At 37.8% G+C, this 21156-nt stretch overlaps 1 protein-coding gene across 6 annotated transcripts in view; it reads left to right on the plus strand.

The window, feature by feature from the left end:
* The first annotated feature begins 12101 nt into the window (after positions 1 to 12101).
* The window catches only part of NBEA (neurobeachin), a 723498-nt gene continuing 714443 nt past the window's right edge, over positions 12102 to 21156 (plus strand). For all 6 annotated transcript variants that reach the window (XM_055360199.2, XM_055360200.2, XM_055360202.2 and 3 more), the window contains exon 1: positions 12102 to 12948. In XM_055360199.2, coding sequence (XP_055216174.2) covers positions 12655 to 12948 — 294 coding nt within the window. In that variant the 5' untranslated portion in view covers positions 12102 to 12654. The remainder of the gene's footprint in view (positions 12949 to 21156) is intronic.

Below are 21156 nucleotides of genomic sequence, written 5' to 3' on the forward strand. Positions count from 1 at the left end.
TATTAATTTACTAGTTTATTTAGTAAATTTGTATTTCATTTTAGGTTAAGGCTTATGGTCACAAAGCTCAAAGGGTTGATGTATCAATTATATTGACTATTTGTTGTTTATATCAACTACTTTTTGTTTGTAGTGGCTGCCTTCTAAGTTCCATTGCACCTCTGCTCTTAAATCTGTTCTGTGTTATATGTGATTATATTTTCTTTGGCATTTTTCTTACTTAAACGTCAAACAGATTAGATTTCCCAATTTTAGAGTGCTGAAACTATGTCTTTATAGTTATCTTTCAAAATAGTTAACAGTAAGATCCACAGGTGTAAAGTTAATATATGTTTTATAGTGATTCAGTATAAGATGTTTTCAGTTTAGGCATTAGTAGAGGGATTTTTTTAAGAAAAAATTAATCATATGACATTTCCAGTGAATGAAGGCTACTTATTAGATACTACTTAAAGACATTATGACTTTTATAAATATTCTGGATAGGACAATTCCAAAGAGGTAACAGATAGGAAAAGAAAGTAGAGGTACAAAAATCTGTTACTGACTCCCATTTTAAAAACTGGAAGCTATATGGATAATCTTAGCCATAGCTAGGAAGTGCATACCATATGAATGCTGCCACAGTGTTGTGGGTCAATGTCAACACACACACCGATGAAATAATTTGGAAAAGTTAATGTCATGAAATGCCACTGTCCTTTTAAAGAAGGAAATCAGGGAAAACCCTCTGTCTTGGCATAAACTCGAAAGTACTGAGCTTGTTTACAAAGAAAGCAGTAACAAAAGATTTTTAATGAAAAGGAAAAGGAAATAGATATTGAAAAGTCTCGTTTAAACCATCAGATACATTTTGGTAGACTGTTTACTTCCACGGGCTAGTAAATTGTAAGGAAGTATTTTGTTATTATTATGTCTTTGTTCTTTTGGCTTCTTATTTTTATAAAGTTGCAGAGAAAAATATTTAGTTTCTAATATGCCTTCTTTCCCTATGACTAGCAAACAGCAAAGAAAAGTTATATTGCCAATTTTACTTAATGTAATTAAAGGGATAAAACATTTAAGTTTGAGATAGGGATGGAAATCATTAAGGCTATCGTAAGATAAACAAATGTTGAATATATATTAGGCTATTCATTAAACAAACAAAACACTAAAGAAGACACTGATGTCCTATTTGCTCTTTGAAGAAGGGAAAGCCAAGTTAATGAATGAAGAGAAAATAAGTGGAGATTAGTGTATTTAATTATGTAATTTGAAAACTCACAAAAACTGTATTAAGCCCTCTTTTGGCACGAATCTATAACCACTTCTATCACCTGTTGAGCACTTATTACAGGCTCTGGCTAAATGCTTTATATGTGTTATCTCTGTAAATCCTCCAAGCAATACATGTGAGGTAGTTACAATGGTACCCCCTTATCCCATGGTTTTGCTTTCCATGGTTTAAGTTACTTATGGTCAACCATAGTCCAAAAATAGTAAATGGGAAACTCCAGAAATAACAATTAATAAGTTTTACATATCATGCTATTCTCAGTAGCATGATGAAATATTGCACCATCCCACTGCATCCTGCCTGAGACGTGAATCATCCCTTTTTCCAGTGTGTCCTCATTGTACCCGCAACCTGCCCTTTAGTCACTTAGTAGCCATCTTGGCTATCAGATTGACTGTCACAATATCGCAGTGCTGTGTTCAGGGAACCCTTATTTTACTTACTGACCTCAACGTGCAAGAGTAGTGATGCTGGCAATTTGGGTATGCCAAAGAGAACTTAAAGTGCTTCCTTTAAGGGAAATGGTGAAAGTTCTTAATAAGAAAAGAAAAAAAATTGTATGCTGAATTTGCTAAGATCTATTGTAAGAATGAATTTTCTATCCACGAAATTTGAAGTTAAAAGAATTTCTTGCTAGTTTTGTTGTCACACCTCAAACTGCAAAAGTCATGGTCACATTGGTGATAAGTGCTAGTTAAGATGGAAAAGGCATTACATTTGTGGGTGGAAGACATGAACAGAAACATGTTCCAATTGATGACAACGTGTTCCATCAGAGAACATTGAGCCTGTTTGAAGACTTCAGCAAGGCATCCTCTAAAAGGAGTAACAGTCATTTACAGCAAGTAAAAGATGGGTACACAGATTCAGGAATAGGTTTGTACTGAAAAATATAAAAATTATTGAAGAAGCTGCATCTGCTGCTGATGAAGCTACTGCCACATTTCTGGCAGAGTTGATGAAATTGATTAAGGAGAAAGGATACCATTCAAAGCAAGTCTTCAATTATGATGAAACCAGGCTCATCTGGAAGGAGATACCTAATAGAACCCACATTCACAAAAGTGTAAAGGAGGCATCAGGGCATAAAACATGGAAGAACAGATTAACTCTGGTGCTATGTAGCAACGCTGCAGGGCATACGATAAAGCCAGGCATAGTGTACACAGAGAACCCATGTGCTCTCACAAACAAAAACAAAAATTATCTGCCTGTGTATTCATGATAGCAAAGACTTGGAACCAACCCAAATGTCCAACAATGACAGACTGGATTAAGAAAATGTGGCACATATACACCATGGAATACTATGCAGCCATAAAAAATGAAGAGTTCATGTCCTTTGTAGGGACATGGATGAAACTGGAAACCATCATTCTCAGCAAACTATCGCAAGGACAAAAAACCGAACACCGCATGTTCTCACTCATAGGTGGGAACTGAACAATGAGAACACATGGACACAGGAAGGGGAACATCACACTCTGGGGACAGTTGTGGGGTGCGGGGAGGGGGGAGGGATAGCATTAGGAGATATACCTAATGCTAAATGACGAGTTAATGGGTGCAGCACACCAACATGGCACATGTATACATATGTAACAAACCTGCACATTGTGCACATGTACCCTAAAACTTAAAGTATAATAGTAATAAAATAAAAAAAAATTATCTGCCTGTGTTTGGTATAGGGATCAGTACTATATGCAGTTTCAGGCATCTACTGGGGGTCTTGGAATGTCTTTAGCTCAGATAAGGGAGAACTACTGTATATTTTACAGGTTCAGAAATAGGCTCATAAGTAATTTTTCTGGATTTGAACCCAATCTACCTAAATTCAAAACCGATTCTTTTAGCCACTACACCATAATTTGAAGGATTATTTGGGATTAGAATGGGGATGGCAAAAAACAAAACAAAACAAAACAAACCAGTGAAATGTTTGGGAGAAATGTTTTATTTTATAATGTAATCATGTGAGCTGTCTTGTGCTTATGAAAGAAAACACTGTGGTATGAATTATGAGGGCAGGGCAAACCAGGTGCCCACTATGCTTACTATGCCTCATTGGATGCAAATAGCCTGAAACACATTATGTTATGTGTTCTTGCCACTGCAAAAGAAATCTGGCTGAGCTTGTTTTAATATAAACAGAGAAACTAGTGATAAAGCTGTGGCTAACATATCACATTTCATTTACTTCTCACAATTTTAGATCAGCCAGACAGAAATGAAGTTTTATATACACATTTGTGTGTATTTAACAGAACCCTAAATACTAAATATGATTAAGTATCTTAATTCTTTAAGATTTGCTTTTACATTAACAACAAAGGGGTTACATATAATGGATACTCCAGAATATTTAAGTTTAGACTCTCAGGTAGAAGGTACAGGTCAGATACTGTGTTCTTTCTTTTTACCTCTCTTTTCCGATCCCGACCCTTCTGTCTGTTAAGTGAAAAGAGATACATTATAGTTCTGGGAAATCAAAGTATAAACCTCCAATTGTCTCCATGACAATGGACCTGCTAATTGGACAATGAAGTAGCTATTTCAAGCCATTCTTCCACCAGTTAATCCACGGCTGCTAGCAGCAGAGAAAGGCTCTATTCTAAAACTTTATGCACCACTACTAGGCTCAGATTGTTCTATGAAGTTTCTCAGTTGAGCTAGAGTTTGGTAAACATGCTGTCACCTATTTTGAAGAGATTCTAATAATGAGATACCTATTCCAAAGGATCCTTGGATATTTCCTCACAGCATTTCTTCTCTCTCATTACCCAGGGTGTGTGATTTTTTATTATAAATATATAGATACGTAATCATAACCTTTTTAAACAAGGACTAGATTACAAATTTTTTTCCAGAAAAGCATAGTAAGGAACGATATACTAATATGAGAATGAAATTAAATTTTGGTTAATTTTAATGAATAAAAAATAATTTGTTTATTCCAAGTGATTTTTGTCCAGGATTAAAATGATTTCCAGGAAATAGAAAGGCTAATAGCATTTTCTGAACCTTTCTAGGCATCGATAAGAGATATAAGACCAGATTGGCTCCAGATATCATTTCTTGGTGGGGCGCTTTCAAATATACATACAAAACATGATGATGTTAATTTTAAATGACCTTTTCTGGTCTCATTAGTATCTTCTGTCTGGTCCATTTGGTAGAAATTAGTAATGGCTTTGGTCTGGGTCCCAGTATAGGCAGTGTGGGATAGGAGTAGAGCTGTGGCTTCAGCCAGTCACAACTAGGATCAAATCCTAATTGTGTCACTTCCTTAAGTGTGACTTCACACAACTGACTGAACCTCTCTTAGACCAGTGTCCTACTATGCGGATAATAACTTACTTGAAGGACTATGGTAAGGATTTAGAAATAACACATATAAAAGTGTGTGGCAGATAAGAGATAATCAGTGTGTGACAGCTACAATTTTAAACAATTAAGCAGCCAGTAAAAATTAAATAAACTCCTTTCTTTAACATACTTTTCTTTCTCTAGCCTATGTATACCAACTACAATGGCAACTACGGTAAAATAGATGTCTGCGCAAAACTAAAAGAAATTTACTGCTCAATGTTTGTTAGTGTGAAAACATTTTTTATATAGTTTTTCTTTCTTTTTGAATTTCACTGAAGGAGTTGTGTAGTTGACTACATATATTAACATGAATTTCTTACTCTTGGCAAAGGAGGCAGAGAAGAGGGAAACTATTTAAGTGAAAATTTGTCAACCTATGCTATCTGAAAGAAAAATATTTTTTTAAAAGTGGAATTGGGTACAGTGTTTTAGATCACTTTCTTTTTTTTCTTTTTTTTGAGACGACATCTCACTTTGTCGCCCAGGCTGGAGTGCAGGGACCCGATCTTGGCTCACTGCAAGCTCCACCTCCCGGGTTCGCGCCATTCTCCTGCCTCAGCCTCCCAAGTAGCTGGGACTACAGGCGCCGGCCACCACGCCCTGCTAATTTTTTGTTTTTCATTTTTTGTATTTTTTAGTAGAGATGGGTTTCACCATGCTAGCCAGGATGGTCTCAATCTCCTGACCTCGTGATCCGCCTGCCTCGGCCTCCAAAAGTGCTGGGATTACAGGCGTAAGCCACCGCGCCTTGCCTTAGATCACTTTCATCTGGGTGGGAACATGAATATATTCATGAAAACGGCACTTCCACTGGCAAGAACTTCAGTAGGGGAGATGAGAAGGATAGGGCTGTGGACAGAAGCAAGAAAATGAGTAAGGCACTAAAGGAGGAAAGCACAGTATATTAATTGGGGATAGAGAGAAATTCATGTTGGCTGAAGTCCTGTTTTCCCACCTGAGGACTTCGGAATTATTCAAAGTGATCCATGAATACTTACATACATCAGGTATTGTTTGTGGACAGAATAAAAGTTAAACACATGCAGGTGAATTCGTTTCTTAGGGCTGCAGTAACAAAGCACCGCAAACTACAGGGCTTAAAACAACAGAAATTTATTCTCTCATCGTTCTGGAAGCCAGAAACCAGAAAACAAGGCATCAGCAGGCTCATGCTGTCTCTGGAGGCTCTAGAGAAGAATCCTGCCTTGCCTCTTCCTCGCTTCTGGTGGTTCCCAGCAATCCTTTGCTTTTCTCAGCTTGCAGCTGCTTAACTCCAATCTCTGCCTATATCTTTACATAGCCTCCTTCCCTGTCTTTACATCATCTTCCCTCTGTGTGTCTCCTCTCTTTTTATGAGGACATGGACATATTTGGTGAAGGGCCCACTCCACTCCATTATCTCATCTTAAGGTCACATTCACAGGTACTTGAGGTTAGAACCTGGATGTATCTTTTCGGTGGACACAATTCAACCCAAAATGGTGTGTATATGTATTTCAAATATATGTAGATGTGTGATTTTTTAAGTGAAAATTATTTAAATAGCATTATTAACTTGAAAGTAGCAGTTCATCACTGTAAATTTTCTCAATTAATGGATATTAAAGGAATACATCTGTCAGGTAGGAGTCTAACAGTCTATAATTTTTTTAATGATAAAAAGAGTTGTACACACTGAGAAGGATTGGGATCTGTGGTATAGGGTTCCTGTGGAAGAGAATGAGATAAAACTAGCAAATAAGCTAAAGTATGAATTGTCTTTGGTACCGATAGGACTTAATTTCTTAGGCAAAGAGAATTACTGGTGATGTTTTCACAGATGCAGTGCATGTATGTAGAAGCTATTGTGACGAATACAGTAAAATCCTGGACCACTATCTGTCCATCAAGGTGGAACGTTAGGAAGACTACCATGTAAGGATGAACTGGAGAAGAGTGAGTGTGGAAACAAGGAGACCAGGTATGAAGTGACTAGAATCTAAATCAGGATGACTGCAGTGAGAATGAAAAAAATGAGATGAATGCTAGACCCACTCCCACGAAGAATGGGCAGAGGTATGGCAATTTAATGGTGAATAAGTATGTGTACATGGTGCATTTGTATGCATATTCATGTGATGTTTACGGGTACATGTTTGCATTAGGCTGTTTGTATGATATCTAGTTCATTTATGATTCCAGGATACTTATTATTTCAGTACCATTTGACATTTTTAAATTACTTGCTGATAATTTTCCATGTCTCAACACAATCTTTTCCTAAATGAAAAACTCAGAATCACTCATTTCAATTAGTTTAATTTTTGGCATACAAATATGTATTGGTTGGTAAGCTTCAACATTTTAACCATTCCCAAATTGGGTCAACTTAGGATACAAATATAGAATTTCTATTTTGTGTTTGTGTTCCCTCTTTAAGAGGAAAATTAGTGGAGCAAAAAAAGGTAAAAGAAGTAGTGGTAGTTGGAAGAAACTGACATTTAAGTTTGATGAAGAAATTCTAAATAGACACCTAGAGAGGCTAAATGAATTCAAGTCCCCAAGGCAGGACAAATTGCATCCACTGATCCTAAAAGAATCTGAAAACTAGATCACTGAACAACTCTCAATGGTCTTTGAGGAGTCATAGAGAACTAGGAGTGCCAGAGGATTGAAGTGCTAAAGGCAGGGTGAGGTTAATTCTCGAAAATCCATAGCAAGTAGCTTAATATCTCCAAAGCAAGTAATAATACTTCACATCAATATATTTTCATTTAATTTTGCTCAGATACAGAAACAGAGAGTATCCAGACTGCAGCTAGACAGTTGTCAAGGTCCCTTACGGTATCCTTTGGTAAAGCCAGAGGAATATGTGTGCTAGTTATCAGCACACTATGGTAGCTAATTTATTATTGAAGGAGTATACTAAACAGGTGCTTATAAACAACTTAAATCAGTTTTCAAACTTTTTGACTACAATTTGCAGTAAGAAATACATATTACATCATTACCTAGTAAACATACATATGTATTTTTATGTACGTGTGTGTAATCAAAGCAGATCTTATAAAACGGTACTTACCCTTACAAAATCGATTTTGAAATTTCTCATTATGTGTGTTTCTATTCATTTCATTAAAAAAAAACCCTGTTGGTTGCAACCCACTAAATCAATTTCATGACTCCCTATTAGGATGGGACCCACAGTTTGAAAAATGTGAATTGATTCAAGCAGAGTGATACTGGTGACTGCTGAGCTGTTTTCATCCTGTTCAATCAACATTTGAATGGAGGTATAGAAGGAATGCTCCCAAATTTCCACATAGACTAATAAGACAATAAATTATTTGCATGATATAATCAGGATTAAGAAATTCCTAGCAGATGAAATTTAATGGATAATTAAATAGAAAATTTGTATTAAATAATCTTTTTTTTTTGTTTTGAAACAGAGTCTTGGTCTCTTGCCCAGGCTAGAGTGCAGTGGCATGATCTCTGCTCACTGCAACCTCTACTTCCCGGGTTCAACTGATCCTCCTGCCTCAGCCTCCTGAGTAGCTGGAATTACAGGTGGCCACCACCACACCTGGCTAGTTTTCGTATTTTTAGTAGAGATGGGGTTTCACCGTGTTTTCCAGGCTGATCTTCAACACCTGACCTCAAGTGACCCACCTGCCTTGGCCTCCCAAAGTGTTGGGATTACAAGCATGGACCACCATGCCTGGCCTTAAAATAAAATTTAAATTTAAACTGATATGTTCAATTTTGTACTTATATCTCAAAATCTACATGTAAAGCTACAAATTGTAGATATGCTGCTGCTAAAAAAAACAGTAATAACAAAAGAAAACGCCTTAGTTTTTCAGGTAGATAATTATTTCATGCAGAAGCTATTGTGGTTAATAAAGTGAAACTCTTTATTAATCCTAATTAATCCTGATGGTCTAATCTGTCCATCAAGATGGACCTTTACGAAGATTACCCATGTAAGGATGGACTGGAGAAGAGTGAGTGTGGAAAAGAGGAGACCAGGTATGAAGTGACTCGGATCTGAATCAGGGTGGCTGCAGTGAGGATGAAAAAAATGGGATGAATGCTAGACCTATTACCAGGAAGAATGGGCAGATCTATAACTAATTTAATGGTGATAATAATTTCAATATGAGAGGAGAATGGAACCAAAATTATTTGAGAACCTACTACATGCCAAATGCGAATCATTACTACATTACACGAATCATTAGTGTCATGTTAAGAAAAAAATCCAAAACCAAAACAAACCAAACAGATCTAATTTGATTTGGGGCAACATTAACAGGAGCTATATTGCTAAAGGTTGAGGGTGAGGTAAGAATTTCCCTCTGTTTTATACAGGTCTAAACCCACATTGAATTTGGAGTATTCTGTTCAGATAAAGTTTAGAGGAAAGCAAGAAATGTGTTCTTTAAAGAACAGGTGAAGGAAACGGGAATAGTGTGGAGAACTGCTGTTTCCATCCATTCATTTTTGAACATATTTATTCAATGTAAACTACGTCAGGCAAGGTAGGTGCAAAAAAAAAAAAAACCCAAAAATAATGACACAAAATAACTGTGGGTATTTTCCGGCAGCCAATGAAGGGAAACATTATTGATTGCCACTTGCTACTACACTAAGTACCTTAAACGTATTAGCTCCTTTAATCCTATAAAGTAGTATTATCATCCTTACTTTGGGTTGAGTAAACTGAAGCTTTGAAGCTAAAGTCATTTTCCCAACATCACACATATAAGTGGTGGTGGAACTAGAATCTAAATCCAGCTTCCACTGAATCTGGGGCATGACTTCTCAACCTCTCTGCAATATTGCTCCCTGAAACTCAGATTCACAGGTTTCTTATCTTTGAATGGTTGTCCTTAGGAAGTATGGGTATGCAAAAATGCATACAAAATTAATATTCACCACATAAAATATATTTTTTAATCTGGAGATTTAAAAATATACATATTAGGTATCTTCTATTATTATGTAGCTTTTCTTTCAAAATATTGTTTATGTAAATGTAAAGTTATTTGCACATTTTCCGGGAAAAGGTTTTGTAGGCCAAAAAGAAATAGACCTGTTGACTTTTCTGAACTTTATGCTTTTGGGATGGTATGGAAGACATATAACTGTGCAATTATGCAGACTTGTATGTGGTTATAATTGGTATTACATGTGTTTATAGGTCATGCAACACACATGCCTGTATACTAAGGACACAAAGACACATTGACTATATGCTAGCTGCTCAGTTGAAATTATTTTATGGAATTCTTACTTCCCTATGAAACACATATTATCATTCCTACTTAAGGAACCAGGAGACTGAAACTCAAATAGCTTGAGTAGACTGCAAAGGTAGTAAGTTGTGAGTATGACTCAAAGAATCATGCACTTTCCACAGTATCATAGCACCTGTGAGGAGATGATCGTCTACTGGAGAAAGCTTTTTAATTGGTAAGCTGTTTTAAATATCTCTGAAATTGAATTAAGTAGGCAAAAGAAGTGGAGTTTTCCTACTTAGAAATGGTGATATTATCTTTACCCACTCACTATCTTCACTAAGAAAAATGAGCAGAAAAATACAACCAACTGCATATACATACTACTTAAGAAAAAATACAAGAAAAATCAAAATGGAAATGTTAAAAATGATGTTAAGCTATTCATTCAGAAAGGAAATAGAAAGTTCAGCTTGTCACTGTCTCTCAAAGTACTCATGCAAGAAGTCTAAAAATAGAAAAAGGTAGAACCTGCTGCCATATAGATATATGCACAGTGGGTAAAAAAACTTAGTGTGACAACCTTTCAGTCTAGATTTATGTATTTTAAAAAGATATCATTTTAAATTTGCAAATGAAACAGTACTCTTAAAAGCAGATGATACTCACTTGGGACAGACAAAAATGTAGTAGAAGGATATAAATGTTACAGGATTTTTCAATTATATAGTATCTCTCAAGTCATACTATTATGACTTGTATGTTTTGTAAATTTCTTGTACAGTTTCAAGCATTCTAGCATTTTATAATTCAATTGCCATTTAATTTAAATGGACATGCTAGTTACCACTGCTTTCAGAAGTGTTTGCTTAACTACTTTAACAATTCAATCACTTTGGTGCAAATTTAAACAAACAGACATGCAACCAAGAATTCATCCTAAGTACTGGTTTTGAGGAACTTTTTTATAACTTGTGGTACTTAGAATTTTACCGTGTTCCCATATCCTGGGAGTTAACTTGACTGGCAGGTCCAATTAAATATGAATAATAACAAAACTGATTATGGTGGATTTGTATATTGACCTTTTTCATTTGAGATGACAATTAAAACGATTTGAATATACCTCAAGATACCTAATATTTCTGGTGACTTGCAATAATCTTTATTGAAAAGGGAAGACCTCATGAAATATTAAAGAAAATTATATCCTTCCTTTCAAGGAACAGTCATGCCTATTTAGTTTTAATTCAATACTAGCAGCAAGATTACTGTGTACATTTTAATTTTTAAAAATTAAAGGTTTATTTTTTGTCTCTTGTATCTGTGCAGACATAGGTATGTACTTTTCTCACAGACAAGGCTGGCAGTGAGAATCACCCATGTTTTTAGATAATTTCGAAAGTCCTCTGAATTGTACGTGCCTATGAAAAAAGGAAACATCAATAATTGGCGTCATACCTGAGGATTGTCAGGATTTTGAAAGTGTGGGATTTGTCGGTCCCACCAAACTACCCCACAGTGTCACACACTGCAGTCTTTTTAGGCTGGGAGGCGAGTTCAAGAGCTGTTTGTTGTTCCGAGCTTGATCCAGAGAGGATCACTGTTTGACAAGTTCTATTTTAAGTCGTGCCTGAGTGTGCAGGTGTCAGCCTCTTTCATGGCTGTAGAAAAAGCACCATTACACTCCGTCTGTATTCTTCCTCCGACAATGCAGGATCGCCCCCCCGCCCCCCCGCGCGTTTGTTTCTGCTTTGCCAGCCACTTTTTCTTTGGGAAATTCTAGGGAGGGCAGGCGGACAGGACTGCGAGGAAGGGCGAAGAGGGGCAGAAAGAGGTCGTCTGCCACTCCCCTACCTTACAAGGCACGTGGCACTGGCAGTAGCAGCAGCTGGATGCAACAACGGAGATGAGGAACCTCCTCCCAGCAAGAGGATATTGAGAGAAGGAGGAGGTGGCAGCGAAGGCAAGACATGCACACTGTGTCCTTCCCCAAAGGGAGAATCCGCCCTCAAGGGAAAAACCACAAGGAAGCCACTACCCGTCCCGCCTCTGCCAGCTTGCCCCAGCGTCTGGCAGCAGTCCCCATGCACCTGCTCACCTGTCTATCCGTTCGGGGTGGTTGGGGGAGGGACGAGGGGTGTCGGGGTGGGTGGGTGGGAAGAGAAGGAGGGCAGGGCAAAAGAGGGGGTGCACCGAGGGCTCCGCCCCCCCGAGGCTGTGCGCAGGCGCAGTGGCTGCTACCGCAGGCAGGGGGCGGCAACATGGCGGAGTGAGCGGCGGCGTCGGGGCTTCACAACAACAGTGGCGCCCGTAGCAGCGGCGGCAGCAGCGTCAATAGCATCGGCCACAGCCTGAGCTTCAGCACCGGCCAGCGTCGTGGCCAGCTGCTCGCGTCCTAGGGCTTCTCGGAGCGGCTGCAGCATCTCCGCGGGGGGCGGGCCGGGCCGGACGGACCGGGAGAGGGAGAGAGCAGAGGCAGCGGCGGCGGCAGCGGCAGCGGCAGCGGCACACCTGCTGGGCGGGCACGGCCGCTTGCCCGGCAGCGGTTAGCGGTACCGCCACCGCCGAGAATAAGCTTGCGGATCCCCCGCCGCCTCCGCGGGGGAGAGCGCCGGAGCGGGCCGGGCTGAGGCGCAGGCGGGGAGCGGGCCCGGCGCCGCGGCGCTGGTGGATGCTGGGGCTCCGAGGCGACGGCCGGGGGGCGGGGGCCGAGGCAGGTATAACGGTACCGGCGGCGGCAGTACCGCTGCTCTTCCCTTCTCCTCAGGAGGGGGGCCAATGGCGAGCGAGAAGCCGGGCCCGGGCCCGGGGCTCGAGCCTCAGCCCGTGGGGCTCATTGCCGTCGGGGCCGCTGGCGGAGGCGGCGGGGGCAGCGGTGGTGGCGGCACCGGGGGCAGCGGGATGGGGGAGCTAAGGGGGGCGTCCGGCTCCGGCTCGGTGATGCTCCCCGCGGGGATGATTAACCCTTCGGTGCCGATCCGCAACATCCGGATGAAATTCGCAGTGTTGATTGGACTCATACAGGTCGGAGAGGTCAGCAACAGGGACATCGTGGAGACGGTGCTCAATCTGGTAAGGAAAAGGCGTGCTCTCAGTCTGCTTCCCCAGTCCCCACATACACCGTCCCCAGCGCCTTTCCCTCCCACCCTTCACCCCCAGGGTCACACGTGCCGCGCGTCCCTGGGAGCACAGAGCGTTCAGCTGGTATTGCCCAGCGGGTGACCTGCCTGCGCGCTGCTAGAGCCACGCCACCTCCCCCTCCTTTTTCTGGTCCTCTCCTGCCACCTGAGCGCAGTGCCCAACTTAACACCGCTTCTTATCACTTTTTAGGACCGCGAGTAAACCAGTACCCGCGGTGAAGGTTTTGGGTCGACTTTAGAGTTTAGTTAGGAGGTGAGGAGGCCTCCTGTTCTCTGGGGTTCTTTTTCTCACACTTAATTGTCCGTGGTGTCGCTCTCCGAGGATGACAGCCTTGCCCCTGGAGCCTAAATTCCCCCGTGCTGCTGAAATATGAGAAGCGCATTAGCTTCCAACTTGAGCAGCTGGGGTGTGATGTTTTCGAAGGAGACAGAAAATGATGCAGTTTTGCATCTGTCTTTAAATATTCCAAGGCCATGATGGAGAGTGTTGTGTCTGTATCCATCCCCCTCCATCTCTGAAGCAGCCGTCCCTTCTTTGTAATATTGCCCTGAATATACTGATCTCTTAGTCATTTTTTGTGCACACAAGGTGTGTGAGGACACCAAATCATACAGGTTGATTTCTGTGGTTACTTTCAGTAGTGTGGCATGTGGGTAAAGACTAAAGGAAAGGTTTTAAACGCAGCCCTAGGTTTTGGTTCCTTTCGTGGTAAGAAAGAGTTACTGCAGAAGTGTGTATGACTTAATGTTTTGCGCTATCTACAGAGAGGCTCAGAAGCGTTTAAGATGTCAGGCAAAGAAATGGAAAGAAATAAGGAGAGGAGAATCATACATTGAGGATAATTAACAGTAGTTCATATTTATTGCTTTGTAAATGGAGGTTTTTTGTTTTTTTTTTTTTTTTTTTTTTTTTTAATGCAGCCAAGCTTTTTAAACAGTTTTCTCTGCAATAGATCTAGTCTTTGACATACTGTAAGGTTGGGCTTTGGGAGGCAAGACATAAATCGAGAGCAATCAGTTGAGTATTGTATTTGGTGTGGGGTCACAGGAATATAACAGTATGCTTACAGGGGTACTTTGTAACACCCGTGCAGTCATTTTTCAGCTAAGCAATTATTTTTACTTACTCTATTGGAAAACTGAGAGAAAGCTGCAGCTACATCAGTGGTGTCGTGAGACATGCATTAGATAATGTCTACGGTTTATGAACCTCGTAAATGCACAGAAAAGTTGAAGCTGTTTTTTTCCTTTTGCTAGTGTGTCAGGTCAAAGGAGATTATCTGTCTTTGTTATATTCATTGCTGTTTAAAACAAAACACCTCTTTTTACTTTTGTGTACCTTTCAAATAAATCATCATGAAAAGTCAGTGTAAGTTTGAGGGAATGTCACTAAGTTGATATAACCAAGTTCTTTTCAGAACACTACTAGAAATACGGTTTTCTTGAGTTTTAATTTTAACTAGCTGCAAATAAGAGGTCAGTACTTGCCATTTCTTTTTAAAAGAAGATAAATGAAATCTCAAACTGTTAGTATGTTAGCAGGTAACTGTATTTCTGTAATTAAAAGGAACACATTTTTAGTTGCAGTTTTGATCTAACCAATATCATTTTTAAGTTAGATTATATTAGGCTATTTTAGTAAGTATTCCTATGCTTACTTAATACATTTTAACCTGGTAAGAGGCAGTAGAGCTTTCACAACCTGGAAACTGATTTGAATGTATAACCAGTTTGGACTCTGCAGCAGTAGCAATGTATGCTGAATCAGTTCTTAACAGATGGGGTTTTTTAGATATACGGTAGACTAAGAAAGGAAGTGAAATGTTTCTCTTGAGATAAAAAAAGAAATTTAACTCTTCAGAGCAGTGAAAATCTGACATGAAGTTTCAGTATGCAGACGTTATTTTAGAGAACTTTACCATTAAGCTTAGAGTCACTAGAAATAAAGTAATACTGAGATAGTATATCCTCAAATCCACCTAAGACTTTGTAACTGCAATGATATTTGGAATTTAAAGAGTTAGGTTTAAAATTTCTTTGTATATATTTAAAGAATGCAATAGATTTTTAAATAGAAACTTTTGGAGAAAAGAATAAATGACAAAAGGAGCTGTTCATTACTAAGTTGTTAATTACATTAATTGTGGAGTATAAATTAGTCATTTGAAGTGTAATTTTCTTGAACTGTAGATTTAGGGCTTTATTGTCCAATACACTCATGGAAATGTCATATGAAAATTTAAGTGGATTCTCAAAAATATGTGGAAGTCACGGGCATTTAAAAAACTGATTATCAAACTTAATTCTATTTATTTAGTAAGTAAACCAATAAAATTCATATAGGACACTCAGTGACTCGTTAGAGTTTGGAAACCTTTAATATTAAATCTAAAATGATTTTTTAAAATTTTCAGTTTTAATTTAACACATTAAATAAAAATGTAAGGTGAAATAGTGAAATACCTATTACTGTGCCCTGAATGACAGAAAAGGAGAACTAATGAAACTTCAAAAAAAAGAGGAGTTTCTACCTTAAACAATACCCTTTTCTCAGTCACCTTTGTCAGTGTATTTTTCTTTCTTTTTCCTGTTTATTTTTTCTTCCTATGTAAGGATACTCATAAATACTTGGTTTTTAGGTGCTGTTTCTCACATGCCTTGGCCAAAGAATTAAAAGCTGGGCAGAGTGAAGTTTTAAGCATGCACTAAAGTGTAGGACTTCTTCAACAGAGCGGTGGCTGTAATTTTTCTGCTTTGTTTCCCAAAGGTCTAGAGACCTATTTTTACTACTAGGTGGATTGTGGGAGTTTGGTGAGGAATCACCAATGTGATATGATATAAAATTAGTCATTTTTATTAGAGATGTATGTATTTTGTATAATGATGTTATAGTTGACTTAAAACATTGAAATATGGAATGGATAATGTTAGGAAGGTAGGTAAATTAGTTTGTGAATAAAGTTACAGTCAGAGTGCATTGTCAAGGATTTTGCATTGTAGCTCTACTAATGAAAGAAACTGATCGTTAACAAAGTTTGGCTTCTGGAGGAATTATTTAAAGTGGCAATATAAGAGAATTTAACTACAGAGAAGAGATTTTGTTGATTGTTTTCAGTTGTAAAACTGGCGTACTACCTAATCTATTACTTCTTTTGTAAACACACTTAACATATGTTTATATAAGCTTTATCCATATTTGAAGTAAAAGCTATGTAAGTATCGTGTTATCGTTGCTTATAACATGGAAGTTTCTTTTATAAACATAAATTTCTAGAAAAATATGCTTAGAGGATTAATATTTACTTAGTGAAAGAATTCATAATTTTTTTGGAATGGCTTTCTTATGTGTATAGTATAATTCTGTGATCATAATTACGGAATTTAATTGTAGACAAAGATTTTTTATGAATAACTGAATTCATGAAATTTTTTTCATGAAATTTTTTCATGGATTTGTAGTTTTTTTTCATGAGTTACTGTGAGTTATATCAGTGTGTCCAGTTGTAGAAAATGATATTTCCTCTGATTTTTTTTTTTTGCATTCTAAGTGGCATGCTGTTGGCTGAACTGGAAGTCTAACAAGATGCTTTGAGGGGATTTGTGGTTTACTAAATTTCTCTCATCTTGGCTTATGGATCATGGTATTTTTGTTAAAAGGGTAACTTTAAGGTGTTTTTTTTTTTTGTACTTGAATATGGCAGTAACTCTTCTTCCTTAGAGTTTTTTTAAATTTGCAGCTTGATAGTCATAATTTTCGTTTTAAAGATATTTAGAATTTTACAAACAAGGTGTCTTCTGCATTTGAATTATATTTATTTAAAAAATATACAGTTGCATCTTAGAATCATGGAGGTCCTTAATACTAATAAAACCACATTTATATTAAAATAATTTCCTGCATTTTAATTTATGTTGATATATAAGCCTTTTCATATTAATTTGAGTTGTATTCTCATGATTGGGTATGGAAAATAAAATTCAGGATTCATATGTAAATGCTCGAGGTTTCAATATCTTAAGGAGTTTTGAGATTTTCCATAGAAATATTAATTTAGTCACATAATGACACTAAGGCAGCAAATATTCTGTGGTCAGTCAACGATCAAGTTATATTAATTTTAAATAAATGTTTTGTGTATTGCTAGCTGCTTTTTGGCAAATACTATGCTGTTAATTAAAAATATCTCAAGGTTCTTTATTCTTTTTCTATACTTTTCCCAAACAGTGTGAAATAATTTATTGGGTCTAACAGACCCAGCGCCCATTTTGTGTCACTGGTATAGCTGTATTATAAAATTCAGTCACCTGCATTTTTTTTTAACTATATACTGAACATATTGTTATGCATTAGTTTCAGGTTTTCCATTTCTTGTCTTTATACAATGTCAGCATATCTCTTTGGCATCACATATCACCCTGTAGCATTGCAGTTATTTATGTGTGTTTCCCTTCGTAGGCTGTGAACTCCATGAGGGCAGGAATTGATTTTATGTATATTTATTTTTTGTATTTCTAGGCCTTGGGTAAGTTAAGTGCGTTTGTAGTGTGCAGGACACTGTATTAGGCAGTAATGGTTATGGTCAGTTTCTGAAGTTATGTTCAACTTTACGGTCCAGACTTAGGATCCTGAAATAAACTCATATATAAACTCAACTCATATAAACTTCATGTATTTCTTATTCCTCAAACTAGAAATATGTGTTCAATGTGTATGATATTACCTGACTATGTAGGCATTACTGCATATGTAGATGTTATTTTGAACTGGCATCTGTTAGTAAGTTCGAATCTGGTAAAAACTTTTCAGTAAACTTTTGTGTATAATCAAATATAATCACATAACAAGGTCATGTTGTTAACAAAGAAAATACGTAATGGATTGAAGAGAAATTGTAGAAAATATTGTCAGCATTTGTCATATTGCCAAGAATAGTGGACATCTCTTGTTTTTGCGTGTCTGGCATACATTTCACCTCTTTGTAGTGGTACCTCAGTTTTCCTTTGATGATTCACTTATTCCCCATTTGTAGTTCAGCTGGTTTAGGTGGGTCTACCCCACTGCCTGCCTTGAGGGTCAGACATCTAACCTAGGTGTGGCAAGAATTGTGGTGATTGGTTCAGGGACAAACATTTAACCCAAGGGTAGCGAGCCAGAGTAGGTTCCAGGAATTGTGCTGGAAGGCTTTCTGATGGGGATGCTGAATGTGTAAATTCTTAAGAGTTGTAGGTCCCTGTCTTAGAATTTGATCAGGTGTAAAGCAAACAACCTCATGATTCTGTTGGAGAACCTAGAGTTCTTTATGTCTGTGGTGATTATCTTCTAACCATTAAATTATCTCCTTTAAAATGTACTATTGTTATTTATTTCAAAGCAGTGTAAGTTGGGTTTTTTGTCACTTGTAAATAGAAGGAATCCCCAGTAACATAGACAATAGTATCTGGAAATGACACATTGTAGGACACAGACCTTAGATTTTGAAATGGAGTGGAAGGCAGTGAGAACTTTGTGGTCCTCTAGCAGTTCCGTTTTACAGAGCAGCTGTTTAAATTGTCAGCTGTGTTATCTTTGTCAATGGAACTACTGAGGTTGGAATTTTAGGGATCTTGGAATATTTTGGTCACTTTTTGGAGTCTTTGATACAATGTCTTTTAAGAGAGCAGTTAACTTCGGTCCAAGTTAGCATGCTTGAAAGCAAAGCAGAAAGAAAATGTAGCCTTTCCAAGGCAGAGAGGCTCTTTCTGCCTGTAGCTGCCATCCAAGATAGCAGAGAATTAGAATATTAAAGCTTTGTAGGTCATAAAGGCCTAAGTTTTTACCCCGTGCTAAAGTTGGCAAGAGGAAAGCCAAGAGTTTAAATGAGAACCAAATAAAGTTCTGTCTGATAAGCTTCTCCCAAGCCTCTCATGCAGTATACGCCAGCCTTCTGACCAAAGTAACAGTAATCCAGTTGTGAAGAGCTTTAAAATAGGATGCAACCAGGGAGCAAGTGATAGAATAGCTGTGCCTCCTCACCCAGTTTATTGTTTCACATTGCTTCAAGGAAGATCATTAAGCTGACGGTTAAGGGGATAAGAGTACTGGGAAGGCCTATTGCTATGTGACTGAAACTTAAAAGCTGACAAGATCCTGACAGGATCTCTTGTTTTGGCTGCGAATTCAACTCCTTTTACTTAAGTAAATTGACAGAAAACTTACCAAAGTTTTAGGGAAGCCATACTTCTAGAGAAACCTCAAGCCTGGTAAACAAAAGCCTGCATTGTTTTACTTCTAAGGCAATTCTAAGCTCCAGCAGTATAGCTGCTAGACGGAAAATCTGCATTTTGGAGGTTAATAAGTGAGATCTTCTGAGATATAGTGGTAGTGAATGTGTTCATTTTGGCCGACCCAAGGAATTCCATTAGCAAGGACAGGGAATTCTTGTTACTCTGACCAATGATATATGGTTTATGCTTTGAAATTAGTTATCATGGTGTTTCTTTAACCTTCTCCAGTCTTCTAAGTGCAGTTATTGTTTCTTAATGTTCTTTTACCATTGTATATTAATTAGAAGTTATAGTTAAATTTATTACATAGCTATATAATTGGTCAGGTTTGAGGTACTACCAAGAAGAATATTGTCATAACACAAAAATTTCAGACTTGAGGTTAGATGCAGTAATTTGTCTTTGTCTTTTTTCACCCTCTGGTAAGGTGGTAAGTACACTTTCTATTGTGTCTAAGATAGCCATGTTAAACATGGATATTTAAGTAGTTATATGTATGAAAAGAAATGAGTGTCTGAGATGGTGGGTAGCCAAGGACTCTAATGTTAAAGATTTCTGCCGGTTTTGGCTGCCTAGCATCCATTCTTTCTGCTGTTAACATTCTCGATTTTTTGATACTCTTTTAGGGAGTCATTCTTGATTTTTATGGTCTGGGTATTCACTGGACTTTATCCTGCTTTCCTGGACCAGACAGAGAAACTGACGTCTGGCCCAACAGTAACTGGTATTGGTTATAAAATTTAGCTGCATTTCTGAGACAGCTTGATAACTTCTTTCTGAAGAAAGAAAAAGGTGCTTTCGCTGGGGCTGCTGAAAATGTTAGAATATAAGTCTAGAATTGATTGCAGTCTGCACCATGAAGTCAGATTCTACTTGAGAACAGAGCTGTTAAAGAGGCACCTAAAACCAAGCCATACATTGCTGATGGCAGCTTTGGATCCCCTCAAGTCAGTTTTATCTCCAGATATTTCAGTGCATCATTTTGCCTTAAGCCAGTTTGAGTTGGGTTTCTATCCATTTGTGCCCCAATATTCTAAATTAAAAAATATTAAAATACTAATGTTTAAATTAAATATTCTAATATTCTAAATTAAAAATTTTAGAATATTCTAATTTTCTAAATTAAATATTTAGAAATATTTAATTTCTAATATTCTAAATTAAAAAAATTTTAAATACTTTAGGTATTTAAAGTAATTTAGCTATTCCGAGTGACATTTTACCAATATGTATCAAGGATTTTAAAGAGGTTCCTATAATTTATTCTTAGTTCTTTAGGCTAAGGAAAAAAATACCTGTGGACAGGTATGAAAATTAAGTGTATTTTTATGATACAACATGTGGCAACAACTTAAATGTTCAACAATAGGAAAACATTAAATATATTATTTTTACATCCATGTTATGAAATAACATACAGCTATTAAAACATTCTGTGCCTCAGTTTCTTTGTGTGTAAAATGGGATTTCAACCTTATAAGATAGATATACAGGTTGAGCAGATTAAATGGGTTAATATATGTAAAGTGCTTGGTATATAGTAAACTTTAGTTAGTACTTACTATTGTTGTTTTAGTTCTTACCTTGGTCCTGAGAATCACCTGACCATAGAAAGAAGTAATGACCTAACTAAAAATGATCTGTACTATTTTAGCTTGGAGTACCTGAGCCTAGTGACCTGTCAGGGAGGGGACTCTTAGGTACACACAGATCATGATCTCCTGCTGAAGCATAGGACATCTGTTGTCTTGAATCCTGCATAGTCTTTATCAGTGCCTGAGGTAGTTTTTCTGATTTCTTACTTTGCATGAGGAGGGTGAGAAACTGGGGATGGAAGAGGCAAGAGGTAACACCAGTTGCTTTGTGTGGAGTCTGT

Source organism: Gorilla gorilla, chromosome 14 (assembly GCF_029281585.2).
Source record: "Gorilla gorilla gorilla isolate KB3781 chromosome 14, NHGRI_mGorGor1-v2.1_pri, whole genome shotgun sequence".
Lineage (NCBI taxonomy): Eukaryota > Metazoa > Chordata > Mammalia > Primates > Hominidae > Gorilla > Gorilla gorilla.